At 32.0% G+C, this 20,688-nt stretch overlaps 2 protein-coding genes across 3 annotated transcripts in view; one reads left to right on the top strand and one right to left on the bottom strand.

Moving 5' to 3' along the window:
- Window positions 1-14,385, top strand: part of LOC123657586 — a 26,188-nt gene extending 11,803 nt beyond the window's left edge. The window contains exons 15-32 of the mRNA XM_045593107.1: window positions 377-583; window positions 1,278-1,482; window positions 1,628-1,814; window positions 2,009-2,186; window positions 2,289-2,510; window positions 2,584-2,751; window positions 2,867-2,974; window positions 3,060-3,125; window positions 5,221-5,324; window positions 5,648-5,697; window positions 6,220-6,418; window positions 6,743-6,955; window positions 9,321-9,462; window positions 9,823-9,967; window positions 12,355-12,533; window positions 12,906-13,127; window positions 13,689-13,772; window positions 14,164-14,385. Of these exons, the coding sequence (XP_045449063.1) occupies window positions 377-583; window positions 1,278-1,482; window positions 1,628-1,814; window positions 2,009-2,186; window positions 2,289-2,510; window positions 2,584-2,751; window positions 2,867-2,974; window positions 3,060-3,125; window positions 5,221-5,324; window positions 5,648-5,697; window positions 6,220-6,418; window positions 6,743-6,955; window positions 9,321-9,462; window positions 9,823-9,967; window positions 12,355-12,533; window positions 12,906-13,127; window positions 13,689-13,772; window positions 14,164-14,325 (2,841 nt within the window). The 3' untranslated portion in view covers window positions 14,326-14,385. The remainder of the gene's footprint in view (window positions 1-376; window positions 584-1,277; window positions 1,483-1,627; window positions 1,815-2,008; window positions 2,187-2,288; window positions 2,511-2,583; window positions 2,752-2,866; window positions 2,975-3,059; window positions 3,126-5,220; window positions 5,325-5,647; window positions 5,698-6,219; window positions 6,419-6,742; window positions 6,956-9,320; window positions 9,463-9,822; window positions 9,968-12,354; window positions 12,534-12,905; window positions 13,128-13,688; window positions 13,773-14,163) is intronic.
- LOC123657823 (non-structural maintenance of chromosomes element 1 homolog) lies at window positions 13,955-20,688 on the bottom strand. 2 transcript variants are annotated; one of them, XM_045593333.1, is made up of 6 exons: window positions 20,433-20,688; window positions 19,940-20,226; window positions 18,864-19,022; window positions 18,186-18,322; window positions 14,441-14,604; window positions 13,955-14,100 (listed from the first exon to the last, which is right to left on the bottom strand). In XM_045593333.1, exons 1-5 carry the CDS (start codon window positions 20,530-20,532, stop codon window positions 14,451-14,453), a joined length of 837 nt encoding a protein of 278 aa, XP_045449289.1. In that variant the 5' UTR covers window positions 20,533-20,688; the 3' UTR covers window positions 13,955-14,100; window positions 14,441-14,450. The 2 variants fall into 2 exon arrangements, with proteins under 2 accessions (XP_045449289.1, XP_045449288.1); XM_045593332.1 differs by lacking the exon at window positions 13,955-14,100 and adding an exon at window positions 14,123-14,235.

Raw genomic sequence — 20,688 nt, 5'->3', positions numbered from 1 at the left:
GCAATTTGTTTATAGCCATATTGGTGTAAATTCATATAAATATTACTGTATATTACACCTTATAATGAAATAGAGAAAATCAAAATAAATAAAACTTAAATTAATTAAATATTCAAAAATTATTATTAAACATTTAAAAACAAGTTGGAAATTGATCAAAATTCTCGCTTTGTCTTTGTAGTGCGTTTTATAATTATTACACTCTTGCTCTTATAAACTACATACTTACATATAAACTCTGAATAATTTACGCACTCTTATAAAGTCTGAAAAAGGAAACAATTTTATCAAAGTATTTATAACTTTCTAAAACAGTTCCTTTTGTGTTTGTAATTAATTATTCTAATTAATTCAGTTACGCTTTTATTGTGTATAGGGATCATTTACAGTTGACTTCCTTACGTGTTTTCCTTGGTATGCTATTTGGACATTTTTTGTACCAAAACATAACGAAAATCATACGCAAGAAGATCATATAAATAACAATCACTTTTATCATTGTATCATAAGGATGATTAACGTTTTGCAAATTTATAAACTTTATGCTGCATTTTGGGCGAAATCTATAAGTGCATTAAAAAGAGTGAGTATACTACAATAACAAAACATATTATTTAGAATTATTTTACTTAAGTAAAGAGAAATCTTATCTTGTTTACTTACCATATTAATATAGTCTTAAAATTAATTAAAATAACACATTAAAAAATATTGTTTAACATTTAAATCTAAAAATCTTACAGAACAATACAATCATTACGGGAAAATTATTTAACAATAGATCATTAAAATGTTCTGTTATATCTAGGTATAGCAACTGATTTCAAACAACAATTTTTAAATATCACGCATTAGATATACCTACTTGCTAAAATTTATATTTTTAGAAAGAATATATATACATATGTAAATGAATGTTTGTCTGTATAAACGTCCTTTATATAATCGTAAACTAGGGTACAGCTAGTTAATAAATAAATTGAAAGCCTAATTTCTTACGTACCTAACTTTAATACTTATAGTTAAAATTAAGCTTTTCTCTTGGAAATAATTTTGTGTTGTCAATTTTATAACGAAAAAGGAATATATTTTAATATATATTTAGCTTTATCGAGTTACAAAATAATAACAAGGCTATGTTACTTTGCCTACTAAAGGTACATACAGCCTTTCCAATTTATTTGAATTTTGATTTGTGTGCATTAGGCAAAATGTAGCGTTCCGAAAATAGAAAAACCTTCAACGTTAAGGGAATAAATATCTTTTGTTTGCTTCAGGCCTATCTTATGAGCGTGGTGCAATTCCTTCTACTCACATTGTTCTTCTTAAATTTTTATACATCAATATTAATTACAATGACGTGCAGATACGTTGTAGCTTACGACAGCTTCGACTTCTTTAGAAAGATTGAAAAACTGTCCATACGTGGACCTTTTATGAAAACAACTTACAACCCCGATGGAAACATGATTTGTAAACTTGGTAACTATAGATCTATTTTATAGATACAGGGTCACCGAAAAGCAGTTCAATAATTTGATTTTAGGTCGCTGATAAATAATTAATTATAAGTGCAATAAAAATATGAATAACTAATTGTAGTTATTATTGCTTCATATTTTACAAGGTTCTTGGATAGACGGTAGCAAGATTTTTAAAGACCCCTACCTAACTCCAACTAAGGTATATTTGCTTGCTTATTATTGGGCAGCTACAAGTTTCACCGGTGCTGGTTTTGGTGATATCACTGCCCAAGATACCGCCCACATGATACTTTCGATCTGCATCAACATACATGGCGTTCTGTTCTTTGGGTGGGTGATTTTATTCGTCATAACGCCTTTGCTTTTTTTTTTTGACAGAGCTATTGCAAAATATTTTATAGTGTTGATATAAAAAGATTTTATAACAGTACCTAAAATGTTTTAAGATTAATCTACCAATTTTGGTAGCTTCTAATTAATAATATCAGCAGTATAAGGCGTTGAGTGACGAAATATTTGAATAGGTACGTGTACGCTCGCATAGCCTCATTGAAGGCTATGGCAGATCAAGTAATGACAACCTTTCAAGAAAACTTAAAACACTTGGTACTGTTTTTGAACCGAGAGAAAACACCGTATTTATTAAAGAGGTCGGTTATTGACTACTGGAAATATCAATGGAAAAGAACTGGAGGATGGTCGGTATGTAGCTCTGTTTCGTTGAATGTTTTATGACATTTATATCTGATATCATTCCGTCAATTATAATAAAAAGTTTAATGAAACCCGTTTAACCATAAACAGCATCAAAAAATTTTGGGGAAACTACATGCCAACTTAAACGAAGACGCTGTCTTATATATGTATGAAAAAACATTGCGTGAAATACCGTTATTTGAAGATGTTGAATATTCTTTCTTTAGAGCATTTGCGAAAAAACTTAAGGAGCGATATTTACAAAAAGGCTACATGGTGATGAGATCTAATGAGGTCATAAGCAACATGTACATAATTTACCGCGGTAAGGTACGTATACAACTTTTTTTTGATGTTTTAGGTCACGACATTTAAATGTTTTGTTTAAAAACTTGTTTTAAAGGTGGATATTATTACGAACATTAATGAAGTGGAGGCGTGTATGGGACCAGGAGGAATTTTCGGAAATATTCGCGGTTTCTCAAAATACTTGACAATGTCTAATATTATGGCTTCGAGAAATATTGACTTGCTGTATATTGAAGGCGGCGAATTTTATTCACTTCTAAAAGTACTGTTAAAATTATAATACTTAATAGTCCTATATCAGTATAGCTTTATTGAAATTTTTGATACTGCGCTCAAATACTGGATACATTATTTATAATTATCGTATATTTTTTTAGAGTTATCCAGCTGTCTTAAGAAAGGTTAAATATTCAGTAGATTCTACAACCAAGGATTACGTTTTACCCATCGTTATGTCTGAAAAAACTAGTGTAGAAGAAGTAAGTGCTTCTAAAACATGACCTACAAAAAAGATGTTCAGAATGAAATTATTAGTTATCTGCATAATATTTATGAACACAATACTTTCAGATGGATTTTTACCCTTTATCAGATGATGATGAAGAAGATGAAATGGATCCAAATGTCTTCCTAGACGTATGTTAAACATTTTTATTAACAAGTTAGCTTAAGACGCACGACAACAATTTTGTTGAAGAAAATTTACTATCAATCAAAAATAAATTAATATATAAAGTCATACTATAAAAATATAAAACGCATCTGCTCTTTGCATATAAGTTATTGAAATCTTAGTACAGAAGGGGGTTTCTTGCTTTGACGTAGGTAAATACATTTTTTTCTAATGCTATGTCCATGACCAAAATGAATAGCGTCATCATCAACCTTATATACTAGCAGGTAAATAATGTCGATAAAAACCACTGTAAAACATATTTAAATACACGATTATGATGTCATAATACAGGTACTGATATCATTATAAATATTCGGTACTTCAATTTAAATTATTAGTAAAATGTTGTATTTATTTTTGAACAAATACGCAAGTTATATATATGCAATTGTCAAAATAGTTAAAATATCTCCATATTCTACTCACCCTCTTCTTCAAAATACCTATATTCAACCTATACCTTAAATAATTTAGACAAAGTAAATCTACATTTTAGTATTCCTACTTTATTTTTTATCGAAAAGTTAATCCACATAATATTATACTTAGTTATTTTTTAATAGCAATTGACGAGAGATTCTGATTCTTTCTATTTTTAACCGACTTCAAAAAGCGGCGGAGGTTACTCAATTCGACTGTATTTTTTTTATGTATGTGACTTCAGAACTTTTGACTGGATGGACCGATTTCGACAAAAAAAAAATTTAATCGAAAGGTAGTGTGTGTCATTTGGTCCTATTTAAATTTATTTGATAACTAACGACTACTTTTCGAGTTATATATAATAATGCGTATTTACTTGATGCTTTTTTCGTCGACACACGTTGTATTATACCACATAGCTTTTTACTGGATGTACCGATTTTGATAATTCTTTTTTTGTTGGAAAGGAGATATCCCTAGTTTGGTACCATGATAAGGAAACCAGGATTTGATGATGGGATCCTAGAGAAATCGAGGGAAACTCTCGAAAATCCGCATAAATTTTTACTGGGCTGTACCGATTTTGATAATTTTTAATTTAATCGAAAGCTGATGGTTATCATGTAGTCACATTTAAATTTTATCGCGATCTGATAACTACTTTTTGATTAATCTTTGATAACGCGTAGTTACTTGACTATTTTTTCGTCGATTTACGTTGTATTACTTGTCGATGTACATAATTAAAGTCGTTTTTTTTTCGTTTGCGAGCAAAATAGCAAATACAATTATTTTATGTATGTACGGGGATAACTGCGTCGTTTATGAACCGATTTTGATAATTCTTTTTTTGTTGGAAAGGAGATATCCCTAGTTTGGTACCACGATAAAGAAACCAGGATCTGATGATGGGATCCCAGAGAAATCGAGAGAAACTCTCGAAAATCCGCAATAACTTTTTACTGGGTGTACCGATTTTGATGATTTTTAATTTAATCGAAAGCCGATTATCATGTGGTCACATTTAAATCATCATCGAGATCTAATTAGAACTTTTGGAGTAATCTTTGATAATACGTATTTACTTGACTATTTTTTCGTCTACCTTGGTTGTATTATTTAGTCGATATAATTGTAGTCGATTTTTCTTCGTTTGCCTGCAAACACAATTATATTAATACTCGTAGATTAGGCCAGTGCAAAAAATATTTTGGAGATGTCATTATATAGTACCTTTTATTAACACACATATTCTTGAAAAAATATTTTTGAAAAGCTTTACGTGATAGGTGTATAACATATTTATTGTCTTTTTTGAAACAAAGATGGTCGTACCATGCTTTATATTTTTATCATTAATTCATAGACGTTTAGTAAATTTTCAGTTTTTGATATTAAGAAAATAAAAACGTTTTATTAAATTTTCATCGATTTTGTACGGTGCTCCATATGAACTGGGCATGCAAGTTTTAAATATAACAAAACTGCCATATATCAAAACACTACCTACAATCCTTACAATGAATTGATAAATTTAAATAATAATAAAAAAATAGTTTTATATCTTAGGCTTGGTGAGGCTATTAATTTAAGCTATTCATATTTAAAACATAAAACTAATGATTTATTAAGAGCCCCGACAGAAGCATCGCAGAATCTCACGGTTCAAGATCTATTACTTCAGCCGGAAATATGGATTACGTACCAGCTACCTGGTTGATTTTGAAACCTCATAGGTAAAAAATACTTTTGTGATATGATAAAGATAAAGAATTTGTTTTAATTTTATCTTAGGTCCTGACTTCTTGTCTCATGTAAGAAGCATAGGTACCTAAATTACTTGCTTCAGATAGCCATTTTTAACAAAAAAACATATGCTATACATTTGAATGTTGATTGTAATTACAAAACAATTCGCTTAATTAAAAATAAAAAATAAACAAGTGTAAAAATTAATATTGGTATGGTCATGTTTATGGTGTGTAAATCACTTGTAATATTTTTAAAACGTCGCAACTTGATTTCAACTGGCTTTAAAATAATATTGTGATCCTAACAGGTGGTTTCGTAGTAGCGTGGTGCCCGACTGTAAATGGGTGACATTTATGGGTAAATACTTGCTGATTTTAATAAATTTTACTTAATATAACTAAATAACTGCGATTTGTAGTCGCCACTGAATATGTCTATTATTAAAGAACTCACTCAGCTTGGATGAAAGTTTCTTATACGTGTTCTTTTACAACCGAGGACACGATAATGTTGCATTAATGTAATGCAAATTTTAAAAGAAAGAAAGAAAAAAATACGTTTATTCAGGACATCGGACAAATCGCAGACAGTTTTGACACAAAAAGATAAATAATAAAATACAATTAATAATAAATAAACTAGGTAAAAAATTACAAATAACAGTAAAATAGAAAAAAAGTATAGCATCAAAACTACAGAACAAAATCATGAAATCTAAAATTTACTAACAGTCAAAATTTTGTATGTGACTTTTTAAATCGATGAGTCGATGATATGTTGACGGATTTGAATCCGCCAACATATCATCGACTTTCATTCCTAATCCGATCAGCTGTACAGGTTCGTTAAGTTTTAATATAAAAATAATCTTATTTTCAGATTATTTAATAATGTTCCTGTCATATATCGACTTCATGATGCTTGTATATCAAATGGCGTTTTTATCAAACCCATACTTCTTTTACATATGCGTTGTTTTTGATTCTATATTTCTATACAAAGCTTTCTTGGACATACACACCGGTTATATGAATAGATATGGTGATTATATTTTAAATCCGAAAAAAGTGCGGGAAATGTAAGTAAATAACTATTTTCTTTATGTAGAACTTTCTTGTCTGAAGAACTTTGTGGTCTGAAGTACACTTAATACTTTTGGCTGGGAAGACGGGCAGCAGCGTCTTTGATGCGACAAAGCTAGCCCCGCGGTCACCAACCCGCCTGCCCAGAGTGGTAACTATGGGCAAAACATGGCCTATGTCCAGCAGTGGACTGTGATAGGCTGAAGTGAAGTAAAAAAACTTTTATCAACTACGTAATTCTGCAATGTAACTTTTAGACACTAGTCTTTTTCAATAAATATTACTGTCATATAATATATATGTCATATTATTTTTTTCAGGTACTTCTCTAACACCTACCTTCGTAGACGTGATTTCTTAGCAAACTTACCTATATCGTATTTTGCGTTCGCACTGCATCTTAATCTTCCAATACAACAAGCGTTATTCTGCTACCTCAGGACGCCTCAATTAGTTAGAATATCTTACCTATTCACATACCGTCAACATAGAAAGATAAATATTGGTTCTGCCAGCTTATTTCTTAAATTAACGTAAGTTGTCTCTTTAACATAAAAAAAAAAATGTAGGACTACTATCAAGATTGCAGAACATGATATACCTATATACTGTGTTTTTATAAAAATATGTTATATTAAATACACTCAATAAGTCCTCACATACTTATAATTGATGTAATCCTGCACCGAATAATAGATTTTTGCTATTAATTTCTTTTTAATACAAACTTTAAATTTATTCGCAGACAATTTCAAAAATTGTTTGTATGATTTTATTATATGTACATAGGAGTACCATGATTCAAAAAGGAGTCGTTTGTTTACTTTGCTTTGTAATCAGAAACTTGAGAGTTACAATTTCGTTATTCCTTCACATGTTTTATATAGCGATTACTACTATTTTTATCGAAACAATCGACATACATAGTCTTATATATAAAAATAAATCGTAAAATGTGTTCGTAAGCGTATAACTTAACAACGCCTGGACCAATTTTACCAATTCTTTTTTTTAAAATGTTCGTTGAAGTCGAAGGATGGTTTTTACGGCGAGAAAAATTCGAATAATTTCCTTGAAGGCCCTAGAAACAGCCTTTTTCTTTTTCCCATACAAACGTTTTCTATCTAAAATGTAGAGTCAATTTGAAATTATTGCTATTCAATAAAGTTCATGTTAAATAATATATTAGGGCGTATTTTACGTAAGTTATTAATGATTAAATTGATCTTATTCGTAGTCAAAATGGTATTAACTAGCTATTTCACATTACCAATTATATTGTTGCGGGGGCGTTAACAATCAAAAATTCCCGTTTTTAAACAATCGACTCCAAATTTGGTACGAATCTCCTATATGTAGATGTAATATAGAAATGATCGATGAGCGGATTTTAGGATAACTCATGCCCAATAAGGATTACGGGGGTGGGCGTTAACAATGAAAACTTTAAATGTATGTAACTCGGAAACTACTGAACCAATTTTTATCAAATTTTGTGCGCATCTATAATTTTGTCCAACTTGGGAGATATGGTAGTTTTTATCTCAATCGGACCTGGTAGGTGGCGCTCCTATCAGTATGTAACTCCGAAACTACTGAACCAAATTTTATCAAATTTTGTAAGCATCTGTAATTTTGTCTGACTTGGAAGATATGGTAGTTTTTATCTCAATTGGACTCGATAGGTGGCGCTGTTATCTCTATGTAGCTCTGAAACTACTGAATTAATTTTTATCAAATTTTGTAAGGATCTGTAATTTTGTCTAACTTGGAAGATATGTTATTTTTTATCTCAATTGGATCCGTTAGGTGGCGCTGCTATCGGTATGTAAGTAATCAAATTTGGTAGCTGTTTTCCGGGCAGGACGACGTCTGCCGGGTCCGCTAGTATTGTTATTAATATACTGTAACCCGCATAGAGAATCGAGCACCAAGATCATGAATGCCGCGAATAGCCCTTTTTTTTTCAAAATAACCGTAAGACATAACACTATGAAAATAGCTAAAATATATTAAACTCGCAGTAGCAACGTCGGTCAGTTTGTCGAACTATTCTAACTGCGAATGCTGAATATTCAAGGATAACAATTGGAAATGCCAGTGAAGTTTCAAATCCATATTTATCTCTAAGAAACTGTATAATTCGGATGCTTAGCTTTAGCTTAATTATAATGCACTTAGTTTTCTTGGCGTTCAAAACCAAGATGTTTGTTTTAAATTAATCTTGATTTCGCGGAACTGTTCAAGTTGTCATAATTTACTTTTTTTCCTATTAACTTTAAAAATAAGTGATCATCTGTAAATAACACTATATCACAAATATCCTTAACATAAAATGGTAGATCATTTATACATGTAAAAAAGTAACAGACCAAGAATCGATCCCAGTGAACCTTGTTGAGATGTGGATCGCCCAATTTTAGCACAGACCCAGAAGACTTCGATCAGTTTATTGGTACATGTTGAATTCTATTAGAATATTTGAAGCAATGAGATTTAGAGCTTTAACCATTAACACCGTAATACTCAAGTTCACTTAATAGAATCCCGTGGCCCACGCAATCACTCGCCTTTAATAGGTCACAAAATAAACAAAATGTCGTTAACCTTAAAATGGAAAAAAAGTTGGTTTAGAATAATGTTTTCAAAAGTTCTACTTAAGGACAGCAGGATTGATATGGGTCTATAATTACTGGGATCACTTCGATTTCCCTTTTTAAAAAGTGGGAAAAATTTACTACATTTTAACAAAACTGGATAAGAACCTATTTTTATAATATTAATAAAAATTAATGCTAAATAGGCGACTGATATATATGAATAATAGCTTGATAGATTTTTAAAATAAAATAATACATAAATCACAAACAATCATTATTATTATTTAACACTTTTCAGGACTATTGCTATATGGGCATCGCTGTTGTCTCACGTGAACGCATGCTTGTTCTTTAAGATGTCTTGTCTCACACCAGTGCAATGTCAGTCCGCTAATTGGATTTCAAAAAAAGAATTAAATTTGCGCGCAAATTATGGCCAGGTTATATAATGAGGTTTTATATTAAATGAAGTAAAATATAGTTTATTTTTAGTAGCTTGTACTCGTATAAATTGTTTTGTTGTCTAATATAAAATTAATTACATATAATATACGTATACTACTACGATGCCTATAATTATTTCATTTGCGTGTAGTTTCTACGAATGTATAATGACTTTATATATTTTAGATATTCTAACTTTAAAATAATTATTATATTAACTAATTTATAAAAATATATCAGCAATCAGCTTAGTCTCCACGGTTCCACAAGGGTTCTACTGATGCAGAACTGACTTTTTCCTGAACGCAGTTATTTAGAAGAGAGATATGAAAATTACATTTGTTGTTTGTTTTCAGAATAACTTTTTCGCGCTTTACGTAGCATCGTTATGGTACATGATTAATTTGTTAACAATTACTGGTACTGGAGACGTATCATCACAAAATGACTTCGAAGTCATTGAAACTGTGTTTATTGCGATTATTATCAAGTTTTGTACCGGTAAGTTTTGTTTGTATAAATTGTTAACCTACATACAAATATTATAAGATTTTTTTTATAGAACAGATATATTTCATGTTTTTGGAAATATGTAAATAACAGCATTCATTATAGTTTTTTGGCTGCTTCGCCAGAACAGAGGGCTCTTTCCAAGAGGGTACGGAAAATTATTCGCCGAGACCTCCGCTGCTCAAATAGGAGAGAGGTTGCTACACTGATTGAGCAGAATAGGGGGTCCAAAGTTTTCCAAAGACCATTGGGGAGAAGCGTTCTTGCGAAGCTTAAAACAGCAGATGGCAGAACCGTCTGCTCTCGCCCTCAGGTCCGAGAAGAGGTTGAGAATTTTTATGGACAGCTGTACTCGTCGAGCGCACGCAAGCCTGCGACGTGGGACACCGAAGATCCACGGGCACCATTGTTGCGCCATTATTCGGAGTGTATCCCGGACTTCGAAGAGGATGAGATTGGTGCAGCGCTCGGGCAGCTTAAAAACGGAAGGGCCCCGGGGGATGACGGAGTTACCACTGAACTCCTTAAAGCCGCAGGGCGACCTGTCCTGAAAGCCTTGGCAAGACTATTTAACGCCGTCATACACCGAGGTACCACGCCGGAGGCGTGGTCCGGGAGTGTGGTGGTGCTGTTCTTTAAGAGAGGCGATAAGTCTCTGTTAAAGAATTACAGACCGATCTCACTTCTGAGCCACGTCTATAAGCTGTTTTCGAGGGTTGTTACGAATCGTCTCGCCAGAAGACTCGACGAATTCCAACCACCAGAGCAGGCTGGGTTTCGAAATGGCTACAGCACCGTGGACCACATCCATACTGTTCGGCATATTATCCAAAAGACGGAAGAATATAATCAACCGCTGTGTATGGCATTTGTGGACTACGAGAAAGCCTTCGACTCCGTCGAGACCTGGGCTGTCCTGGACTCTCTGCAGAGATGTCATATCGACTGGCGATATACCGAGGTACTAAAATCTATGTACGACGCGGCGACGATGACCGTTCATGTCAATGACCAAAGAACAAGACCTATTTCCCTCCGGCGCGGGGTAAGACAGGGGGATGTAATATCACCGAAACTGTTTACCACTGCGCTAGAGGATGTTTTTAAGACCTTGGATTGGGGGGAACGGGGCATCAACGTCAACGGTGAATTCATCTCTCACCTTCGTTTCGCCGACGATATTGTCATCTTTGCGGAGATGCTGGATGAGTTAGGCCAAATGCTGGCCGGCCTAAACGAGTCCTCCCGACGTGTCGGTCTCTGTATGAACTTGGATAAGACGAAAGTTATGTTTAACAACCAAGTCATACCGATACCGGTATCGGTCGATGGTACCCTTCTCGAAGTTGTTCAGGATTATATTTACCTAGGCCATACTATCCAACTAGGCCGCAACAACTTCGAGAAGGAGGCCGATAGGAGGATTCGGTTGGGCTGGGCGGCGTTTGGCAGACTCCGTCGAGTCTTCACTTCGAAGATTTCGCAATGCTTGAAGACAAAAGTTTTCGAGCAATGCGTCCTGCCTGTGTTAACATACGGAGCCGAGACGTGGACACTGACGAAGGGACTGGTCCACAAGTTTAAAGTCGCTCAACGTGCAATGGAAATGCAATGCAATGGGCTATGCTTGGGGTCTCTCTCAAAGACAGGATTAGAAATGAGACTATCCGCGAGAGAACGAAAGTAACCGACATAGCCCACAGAATTAGCAAGTTGAAGTGGCAGTGGGCTGGTCATCTATGTCGCAGGACCGATGGCCGTTGGAGTAGACGGGTCCTAGAGTGGAGACCGCGTCTTGGCAAACGCAGTGTGGGACGTCCTCCGGCCCGTTGGACCGACGATCTACGTAAGATTGCCGGTGTAGGCTGGATGAGGATTGCGGAAGACCGGGATGTGTGGCGCGAACTTGGGGAGGCCTATGTCCAGCAGTGGACTGCGATAGGCTGAAGTGATTATAGTTTTCGCCGTACATTTTTCAATTTTTTGAGTATGATAAGCCTTGTTTTATATGATTTTCTTTTTTATTGTGATAAGAAATTAAAGCAGAATTTTTTTTTTTCATAAGCACTTTTTGTGATGATTTCTGTACATAAATAAATAAAGAAATTTATTTTTCTTAATTCGAGACGTTTTTATTAAGATAGTCAGTTTTTGTTTGAATATCACAAAGAAGAGTCTATTTAAAAGTCTAGCCTAAAATGAGGTAAAATTTTTTGAGGTTAATGCATTCGACAAAATTTATCAAAAATTATTTAATTCATAAAAAAAGCACAAGAAAAAAAGGAAGAAAGAGAAGGAAGGAATCTTCCTTCAATTGTATCACGTAAAAACGAAAAAAAAGGTGATTAATCGGTGATTATAAAAATCATTTTTATCAGGTCTTTTAATATCGGAGATGTCGGCCATGATAACCGCACATTCATCGTCTCGTATCGCATATGACTACGGTATTAATGAACTGAGAGACGGTCTCCGTGACACTGATCTCAGTGACCACCAGATGAATAAAATGTGGGACTACGTACGCGAACTGTGGAATAGGCAACAAGGGAAACAGGTATGTTATAATTGTGTTTGTTAATTTACAATACGAGTACACGTTATTAGAAATAACTTTAAAACGAATTGTCAGATTTTGATAAAATTTAAATGGGACCACGTGGTCGATTTTAACCAGCTTTCGATTAAAAAAAGAATCATCAAAATCAATACACCCAGCAAAAAGTTATAAGCACACATAAAAAATAGTCAAATCGAAAACGCCTCCTTTTTTAAGTCGATTAAAAAGAATATAAAGAAGAAGAAGAAGAAATTGGTGACAAAATGCGATCTTATTGCATAATAATCGTGTGTTTTCCGTAAAAGTGAAGTGTATTTTTGTATAAATTTATTTCGTACAATGTTTTTTACAATTAAATACATATTTCAGATGCCAAAATTAGTATACAAGTTACCGTTTAGACTACGGTGTCAAGTCATGATGTCGGTTTACGGGACCCACATCAAGGAATCGATAATATTCGGAAAGACTGACGACGATTTCAAAAGAATGCTATGTATGTGGTTGAGACATTGTGTATTTTTTCCTGGAAATTATATCGTTCAACGAGGCGATGCCGATCAATGTATTTACTTTATACATAGAGGAGAGGTAAATGTTGTCTTACTAATAAATAATATATTCGCTTTAAAATAAAAGTAACTCGTCGTTAGCAATTATATCGTAGTATATCATAGCGCCTGTCTGACGCGTTTACTTCAACGTGTCAATATGAACACAGCATTATATTTTATTTGAACCAGTTAGAGTAAGGGTGCGGTTAGGCTGAGTGAGTAATCCGCTGAATAAGGTTAGATAAGTCTCATATATAGGTCATATCTGAGTTTGTTTGGTTTTTGTTTTGGCAAATAATTTCTCTACCAAAAACAACGTTCGCCATCATAAAGTACATAACTAAAACCTCTTCAGGTAACACTCTGGAACAACTTTCCCATTTGTTGTCCGAGATATAGAAGCCAGTCTCGGTAAGGAGATACAGGCCATAAAGATATGTACTCATTCATCCAGGTTCCGAGGCGGAAATCGAATCCGCGTTCTACGACGCCAAAGCCATCTATATATATCCCAGCTGTACCGAAATAGTAAATATTATTATGTAAAGAAAATAAAAAAATGTAAAAAATAATAAGAAAAAAATTTAAAATATTCCAGGTAGAAGTACTAACGGTTCACCCAAATTTGACGGAATCGATATACGATATTTTGGGGCCAGAGGACAGCTTTGGAGTGGCACAAGTATATATATTTTTATAAAATATTTAACAATTTTTTGTATTAATTAATCACCTTTTAGTCATCCTCATCCTCGAATAACAAATATTCAATTATTATTAATAAGTAATGTTTCAAAAAAATAAGATTGCGGAAATTAAGCCCCATATCTATATTTCATTGCTTGTAAAAAATATTATTTATTATTAAATTCAAAATTAGTTTTTTCTCTTTTTATATCTTATTATAGTTAATTAACATAAAATTACGTCACATTACGCGTTAACTTGTATGAATGTTAATTAAATTTACTTAAAACTAAAAAAGGTATCAAATATAAAATGTTTCTTAACTGAAACAAAAGAAAAACGTACAAAGCTAAAAACAATTTTTATTCAATAATATTTCTTTACAGGGTCTCTTTGTGGGCGTAACGCATCATTTTTCATTCCGGGCTCGAACTGTCGTCGACATTGTTTACTTAAAACTAGACGAATGGAAATATTTACTTGACTTTTATCCGAAATCCGCAAAACTCGTGCGAAGAAAAGTTGAAAATGTCTATTTAGCTATATAGCATTACATTAAGATTTGGTTTAAAAAAAAAAGTAGTAACAATTATTTTACTAATTATAATCCATGTACAAATTATTTAATAACATTATTAAACTAATTTAGTTACATTAACTGACCTTTCCTGTTTTAATCAGGTATCTGTCTTTTCCTTTTTTGCACATTTCGTCTCATGCTCGTTGCAAACATAATTTCGTCATTTTCATCATTCTGATCATTGGACAAATCAATTATATCATCACTCTCCTCATTTACTTGAGTATCAACTAATATTTCAGATTCGCTGAAAAACAAAAAAACAGTAAATATATAACTTAATTACCTACAACAAATTATAACATAATTTGCACTAATTATTAAATAAGATGACGCCGCGTTGGCGCAACGGTCACAGCCATGGATTGTACTTGTTGTGCTGGCGGTTGTGGGTTCGATCCCCACAAACATTTGTATTGGCCATACAGGTGTTTACCGTGGTTGGGTGTTTATGCAGTCCTAGTGGGTCTCCCCACCGTGCCTCGGAGAGCACGTTAAGCGGTCGGTCCCGGTTGTTATCATGTACATCTGATAGCGATTGTTACTCATAGTAGGGAAAGCATTGGAGCAGCGTGGTGGATTAAGCTCTACATGGGGAAAGAGGCCTATGCCCGGGTTCCCTAGGTTGAAGCGTTAAATAAGATGCAAATAATAATTGTTTTAAATATTTCTTGTAAGTACCTATTAAAAGTAAAAGTAACTGTCTGTAAGCAGCAGTACAATATAGGATTTGAGAAAACAAATATTTGTAAAAAGTTTTAAAGTAGTAGAATATATAAGGTGTTCAACTACTGCGTTCCTTTAAATGGGGTGTTCTGTAGGTATTATAGATAATTTACCACACAAAAAAAAATCCTAGCTTATTTTAAATTTTATGTTGTCTTAATATACGAGATCTCTTGCAAGGTACTTCTGCATAACCGTCCAATGAGCGTGTAAGCACCGCTATAATTTACAATGAATATCATTTTAGAACAAAAATAATTATTTCTTATATGCAATTCTCGAGTTGTATTCGTCAGTTAGCGATTATTTTCATTTTAAAGTTTAAGTTGACGAAGTCACGAAAGGTATCACGAAGAACGAGTCTATCAAAGTAGCTCGTCTATTTAAAAAAGTCAAATTTAAAAATGGACAAGGATTTTTTTTACACGGAACTTGATCTATTACACCTACAGAAGCCTCCATTTGAAGGAACGTAGTTAGGAGTCGAACAAACTGTATGTATTACTGATTCAAAATAAATAAAATTATACACTTCTATACTTTAGGTGCAGTAGGTATATATAATAGATATGCTTAGATACATAAAAAGCCTAAAACTAAGTACAAGATACCTAATATATTTTTATTTATTTACTAGCTGACCCGGCGAACTTCGTATCGCCTAACAGTGACTTTTAAGTATTATCACAAATCTTTTGTATGGGAGAAAAGTGTTGTTTTTAGACTTTTTCAGGAAATTTAATTTTTTTTTTTTTTTAGAATTTTTCTCTCCGTAAGAACCATCCTCGTACTTCAAGGAATATTTAAAAAAAAAGAATTAGGAAATCGGTCCAACCGTTCTCGAGTTTTGCGCTTAGCAACACATTCAGCGACTCATTTTTATATTATAGATTTACACTTTCGCGCACAAATACAAGATTTTAACAGCATTACAAATGATATATAAAAATAGAATTTGAATCAGTCGCAACAGACGGCCTTATCGCTAATACAGCGATCTCTTCCAGGCAACCTTTGGGCAGAGGACTAAATAAGAAGAGTGAGATGGGGGGCAAAAATGTTATGTAACATACACATGAATATATTATATTATATATTATATATTATATTATACTCACACACAACATATTATACTCACATAGGTACATGTACACCACATACATATACATATCCATATACATATACATATACATACAAAAATACATTAATATCAATAATAAAAAAAAACTTGATAAATTTTTATATACTAAATAACTTCTCATTAATTTTGATTAATTCAGCTTGAACTTCCCACTGTTGAACATAGGGCGCCGAGTAGAAGAAGGGAGTTTAGATTGACGGATATATTCCCTACGATGAGTAACGATCAGTATCGGGTGTATATGATAAAAACCAGGACTAACAGATTAAGCTGTTTGAAGTACGGTGAGGAGATTCATAAAGATAGACACATGGATTAGAAACCAATATTTGTACAGATACATAATTGTGTTTGCTCGCAAACGAAAAAAAACTGACTTCAATTACATCGACGAGTAATACAACGTAGATCGACGAAAAAATAGTCAAGTAACTACGCGTTATCAGAGGTTACTCAAAAAGTAGTTATCAGATCTCAATAAAATTTATATGTGACCACATAACAAACATCAGCTTTCGATTAAATTAAAAATTATTAAAATCGGTACACCCAGTAAAAAGTTATTGCGGATGTTCAAGAGTTTCCCTCGATTTCTCTGGGATCCCATCATCAGATCCTGGTTTCCTTATCATGGTACTAAACTAGGAATATCTTCTTTCCAACAAAAAAAGAATTATCAAAATCGGTACATCCAGTAGAAAGTTATGCGGTATAATACAACGTAGGTCGACGAAAAAAGCGTCAAGTAAAAACGCATTATTAGATATAACTCGAAAAGTAGTTGTTAGATCTCAAATAAATTTAAATGAGACCAATAGGCACACACCACCTTTCGACTAAAACAAAATTTGTCGAAATCTGTCTACCCGGTCAAAAGTTCTGATGTAACATACATAAAAAAAAAACAGTCGAATTGAGAACCTCCTCCTTTTTTGGAAGTCGGTTAAAAAACACAAACTACTACACTATATGAATCTTATCAGTATTATTTTATAGTAATTTATTAATAATTTAAATAGCTATATTGTTTATCATTATGCCATTGTTGATTTTTGCTTTCTTAATAAAATATTTTATTTTAAATACTAATGAAACAATAACAATAAAAAAAAAACTAGTGTTGTATATTGTTATCAGACTGTGACCACGATGGATGTAACTCCATCAACAGAACACAAATATAAAACCAACTATACTTATCATCGTTAGACACATAATGCTCTTATCTTTTACATTGCTTTAGCAATTTTGTTCAGATTTTATTAATTTTGTAACATTTTGTAAGTTCTTACAGAAATTGTACTGAAAATTGGAATATTTCAAAGAATTTAATAATTTCGGGTTAGCTAGTAAATAATACAAATATCTATTTATTTAAATTTAAAGTACACAGATAAAAGATTTATAAAATATTTATAATTTTTTTTTAAACCTTGAGTAGGTTGTAAACCTACAATAAATAAAACTGACATAGAATATCTTGTGTTGATATTATTCTTATTAATCAACATCAAAAAAGGAGAAAGTCCTCAATTTGACAATATTTATTTTTTTATGTTATGTGATACTTTTTAGTGAGTGTATTCATTCCGATGATTATTTTTACAATGCTGGTTTTTGTCATGCGGTTCCATTTAAATTTAATCTCAATCTATCTATTATTAACTAGCTGCCCGGACAGACTTCGTTCTGTCAAAAATTAATAGTATGAACTTTTTTTATTATTTTTTTTAGTATTAAAACTTTCCGTGGGCCTTATAGAACATACAAAAAAATTAATAAGGTCGAGCCATTCTCAAGTTATGCGCTTAGCAACATTAATTTGTATTTATATGTAGATTTAGATAATGCATATTTACTTGACTATTTTCTTAGCTACCTACCCTTGTACTTGTTGTCTATGTAGTTGGTTAGTTTTTCGTTTGCAAGTAGAAACAATTATTTTGCAAATAAGAACTTACCTAGGATCATTCAACCTGTCAAGATAAGCTTGATTGAATTTAACTTGACAGCACGGCCATTTCCCATGTTTGTTGGTGAAATCCTTCAAGCACTTTCTGTGTACTAGTTTTTCACAACTACTAGGACAATTGTATCCCTGAAAACATAGAATTAATAAAAGATAGTATTTCTTGTAATATTTTCTTGTGCATTAACAGTTTAAAAATAGCACAATAAATACAATGTATAAATTAACAAGGAAAAGAACATACGGTAATCAATAAAGAAATATAAAATGTGTTAATTTATTTATAATGAATAGGATAATCTATCCTAATATTATAAAGCTAACGAGTTTGTTTGTTTGTATAAAACGCGCAAATCTCAGGAACTATTGCTTCCAATTGAAAAATTAGAGAAAGGCTAATATTACACTACAACCATTAGGAGCTGAGTGATTAAAAAGAAATGTTACGAAAACGGAAAAAATATTAGTTTTTGACAGTTTCCATTACATCTGCTGCTTATACGGTTAAAACTATCCAGACACATTTAAAAATATATATATATATTAGCTATATAAGTCAGCTGTTATCTATAAAAGAGGCATTAAGAAGGCAAGTAAGTATGTTAAAGATTAATTTAATCAAATACTTATCAAACATAAGTAACGACAAAACAATTTTATTTCAACTTACATTAAAAACCAATATCTTGCAAAGGTAGCAATTCTTAATAACATCATGAAAGTTTTCTTGAATGTATTGTTCAAATTCATAAATTGCTTTGATTCCTAATTCGTAGTTTTGTCCAATAGTTTCTAAGTAATGCATCCTGCACCATGTTATTAGCAGGACCTGAAATAAAAATAATACATAATACATAAAACAATACGAACACACATTAAGACATCCATACAAACAAATAAATAATAAATAAATACCTTATAACATACACACAGGGTCGTCTGGTCCTATGATAAGCAACTTAATGCTTGTGCTATAAGTAACAGCCGACTATTATAGCTAATTATTTGATAAATTTACATAGAAATAAAACATATATAAATACACATATTACACCCAGACTCAAGTGGGAATCGAACCCGCAAACTGTGGAACAGAAAACAGGGCCTCTACAAACTGCGCCAACGGGCTAATCAAGGCATTTACAATTAAAAAATATATGAAAGAAAAACATAAACATGTAAATCACACTTCTTGCAAAAAACAGTCTTCCCTTAGTTCTGCTCAAGCCATTTTTAGCCAATCCAGTATTACAAACTAATCTCCTGGTATTACTATGGTATAGTAATACTATACAGAATTTCTACGCACGCTGGAATAGTTATTTGTTATAGGTACGCAATAAAAAGCTTCAAAATAAAATAAAATGCTTCTTAAATTTCTACTTCCAATATGATATGAAAACATTTAAGTTATATCGAGGTGGAAAAATTATATGAAGACGACTAATTATTTATTTATTTTAAATCAATACCTAACTGAGTATAAAATAAATATTAAAATAATATTTATAACTTCAAAAGCAGTCCAGAAATAAAGGTTTATGCATGAATAGGGTGCACTTACAAAATGTCAATGATTTTGAGATAAGTGAATTTCCCACAATTTCAAAAATGCTAAAATACATATTTATGTATTTGTAACCAAAAGCCTAAGTTTTAACTCCAGAAATGACAGACTTACATACAAATTTTTTCCTTTATTTTTAGGATATAATCTGACAATGAGATGAAATAACTGTGTTTTACCTCTGCATCTTTTTGATGAATAGTACCTCTCAATCTATACGCATTTGTCCTAGTTATTTGTCTTGTCTCAGTTTCCAATATCTCTTTGAGAATATTCATAAAATAATTCAATTGAACATCTGTAAACAGTTTTTGAGATTTTGTCGCTCTATCATTTCCTAATGAGAGAAATATCAATGAATCTTTCATAGTTTTTTCATCTTGTACAAGTTTAATTTTTTGTTGAAAAGGTTTTATATCTTCATTTATACTTTTAATTAAATCCTTGATTGCAAATTGGTGATTGCCTGAAACGTAAATAATGCAACACGTATTATATACTGATTCATATTATTTATTTTAAGCACACGAATTTTTTGGTATTTTAACAGATTGTAAAATAAATTGATTTTGATTTATATTTAAAAAAACACACTGATAATCACATATATTGATAAAAACACATTTTTAACAGAAATGTGATAGCATTAAAATATAACGAGTACAAACGTACGAAAGGCTTTGGACAACATTTCGTTAGCATCATGATAAGATAACTTTCCACTGCTAATAACTGAGCGTAATAAAAATCTCTGTACTTCGCTTTGAGTCATATTTGTTCTAATATTAAAATTAAGAAAATAATTTAATCAATCTGTAACAACAGAAATATTCATAATAGATATATGGATTTCAGGAATGATTTCAATTCAACAGACAACAAAACAATGCATTATAAAGATTTATATAGACAAATTGTCGAAATTGAC

Source organism: Melitaea cinxia, chromosome 11 (genome assembly GCF_905220565.1).
Source record: "Melitaea cinxia chromosome 11, ilMelCinx1.1, whole genome shotgun sequence".
Lineage (NCBI taxonomy): Eukaryota > Metazoa > Arthropoda > Insecta > Lepidoptera > Nymphalidae > Melitaea > Melitaea cinxia.
This window is presented reverse-complemented; position numbering and strand designations above follow the sequence as displayed.

What these genes read in the sequence shown, in the direction of transcription:
- LOC123657823 (XM_045593333.1), bottom strand. Translation starts at nt 20,532, where the DNA reads ATGACTCAAAGCGAAGTACAGAGATTTTTATTACGCTCAGTTATTAGC. An exon ending in TTCATCAAAAAGATGCAGAG is followed by an intron (nt 19,023 to 19,939) that starts GTAAAACACAGT and finishes TTTTTATTTCAG; the next exon opens with GTCCTGCTAATAACATGGTG. An exon ending in GCAAGATATTGGTTTTTAAT is followed by an intron (nt 18,323 to 18,863) that starts GTAAGTTGAAAT and finishes CTATGTTTTCAG; the next exon opens with GGATACAATTGTCCTAGTAG.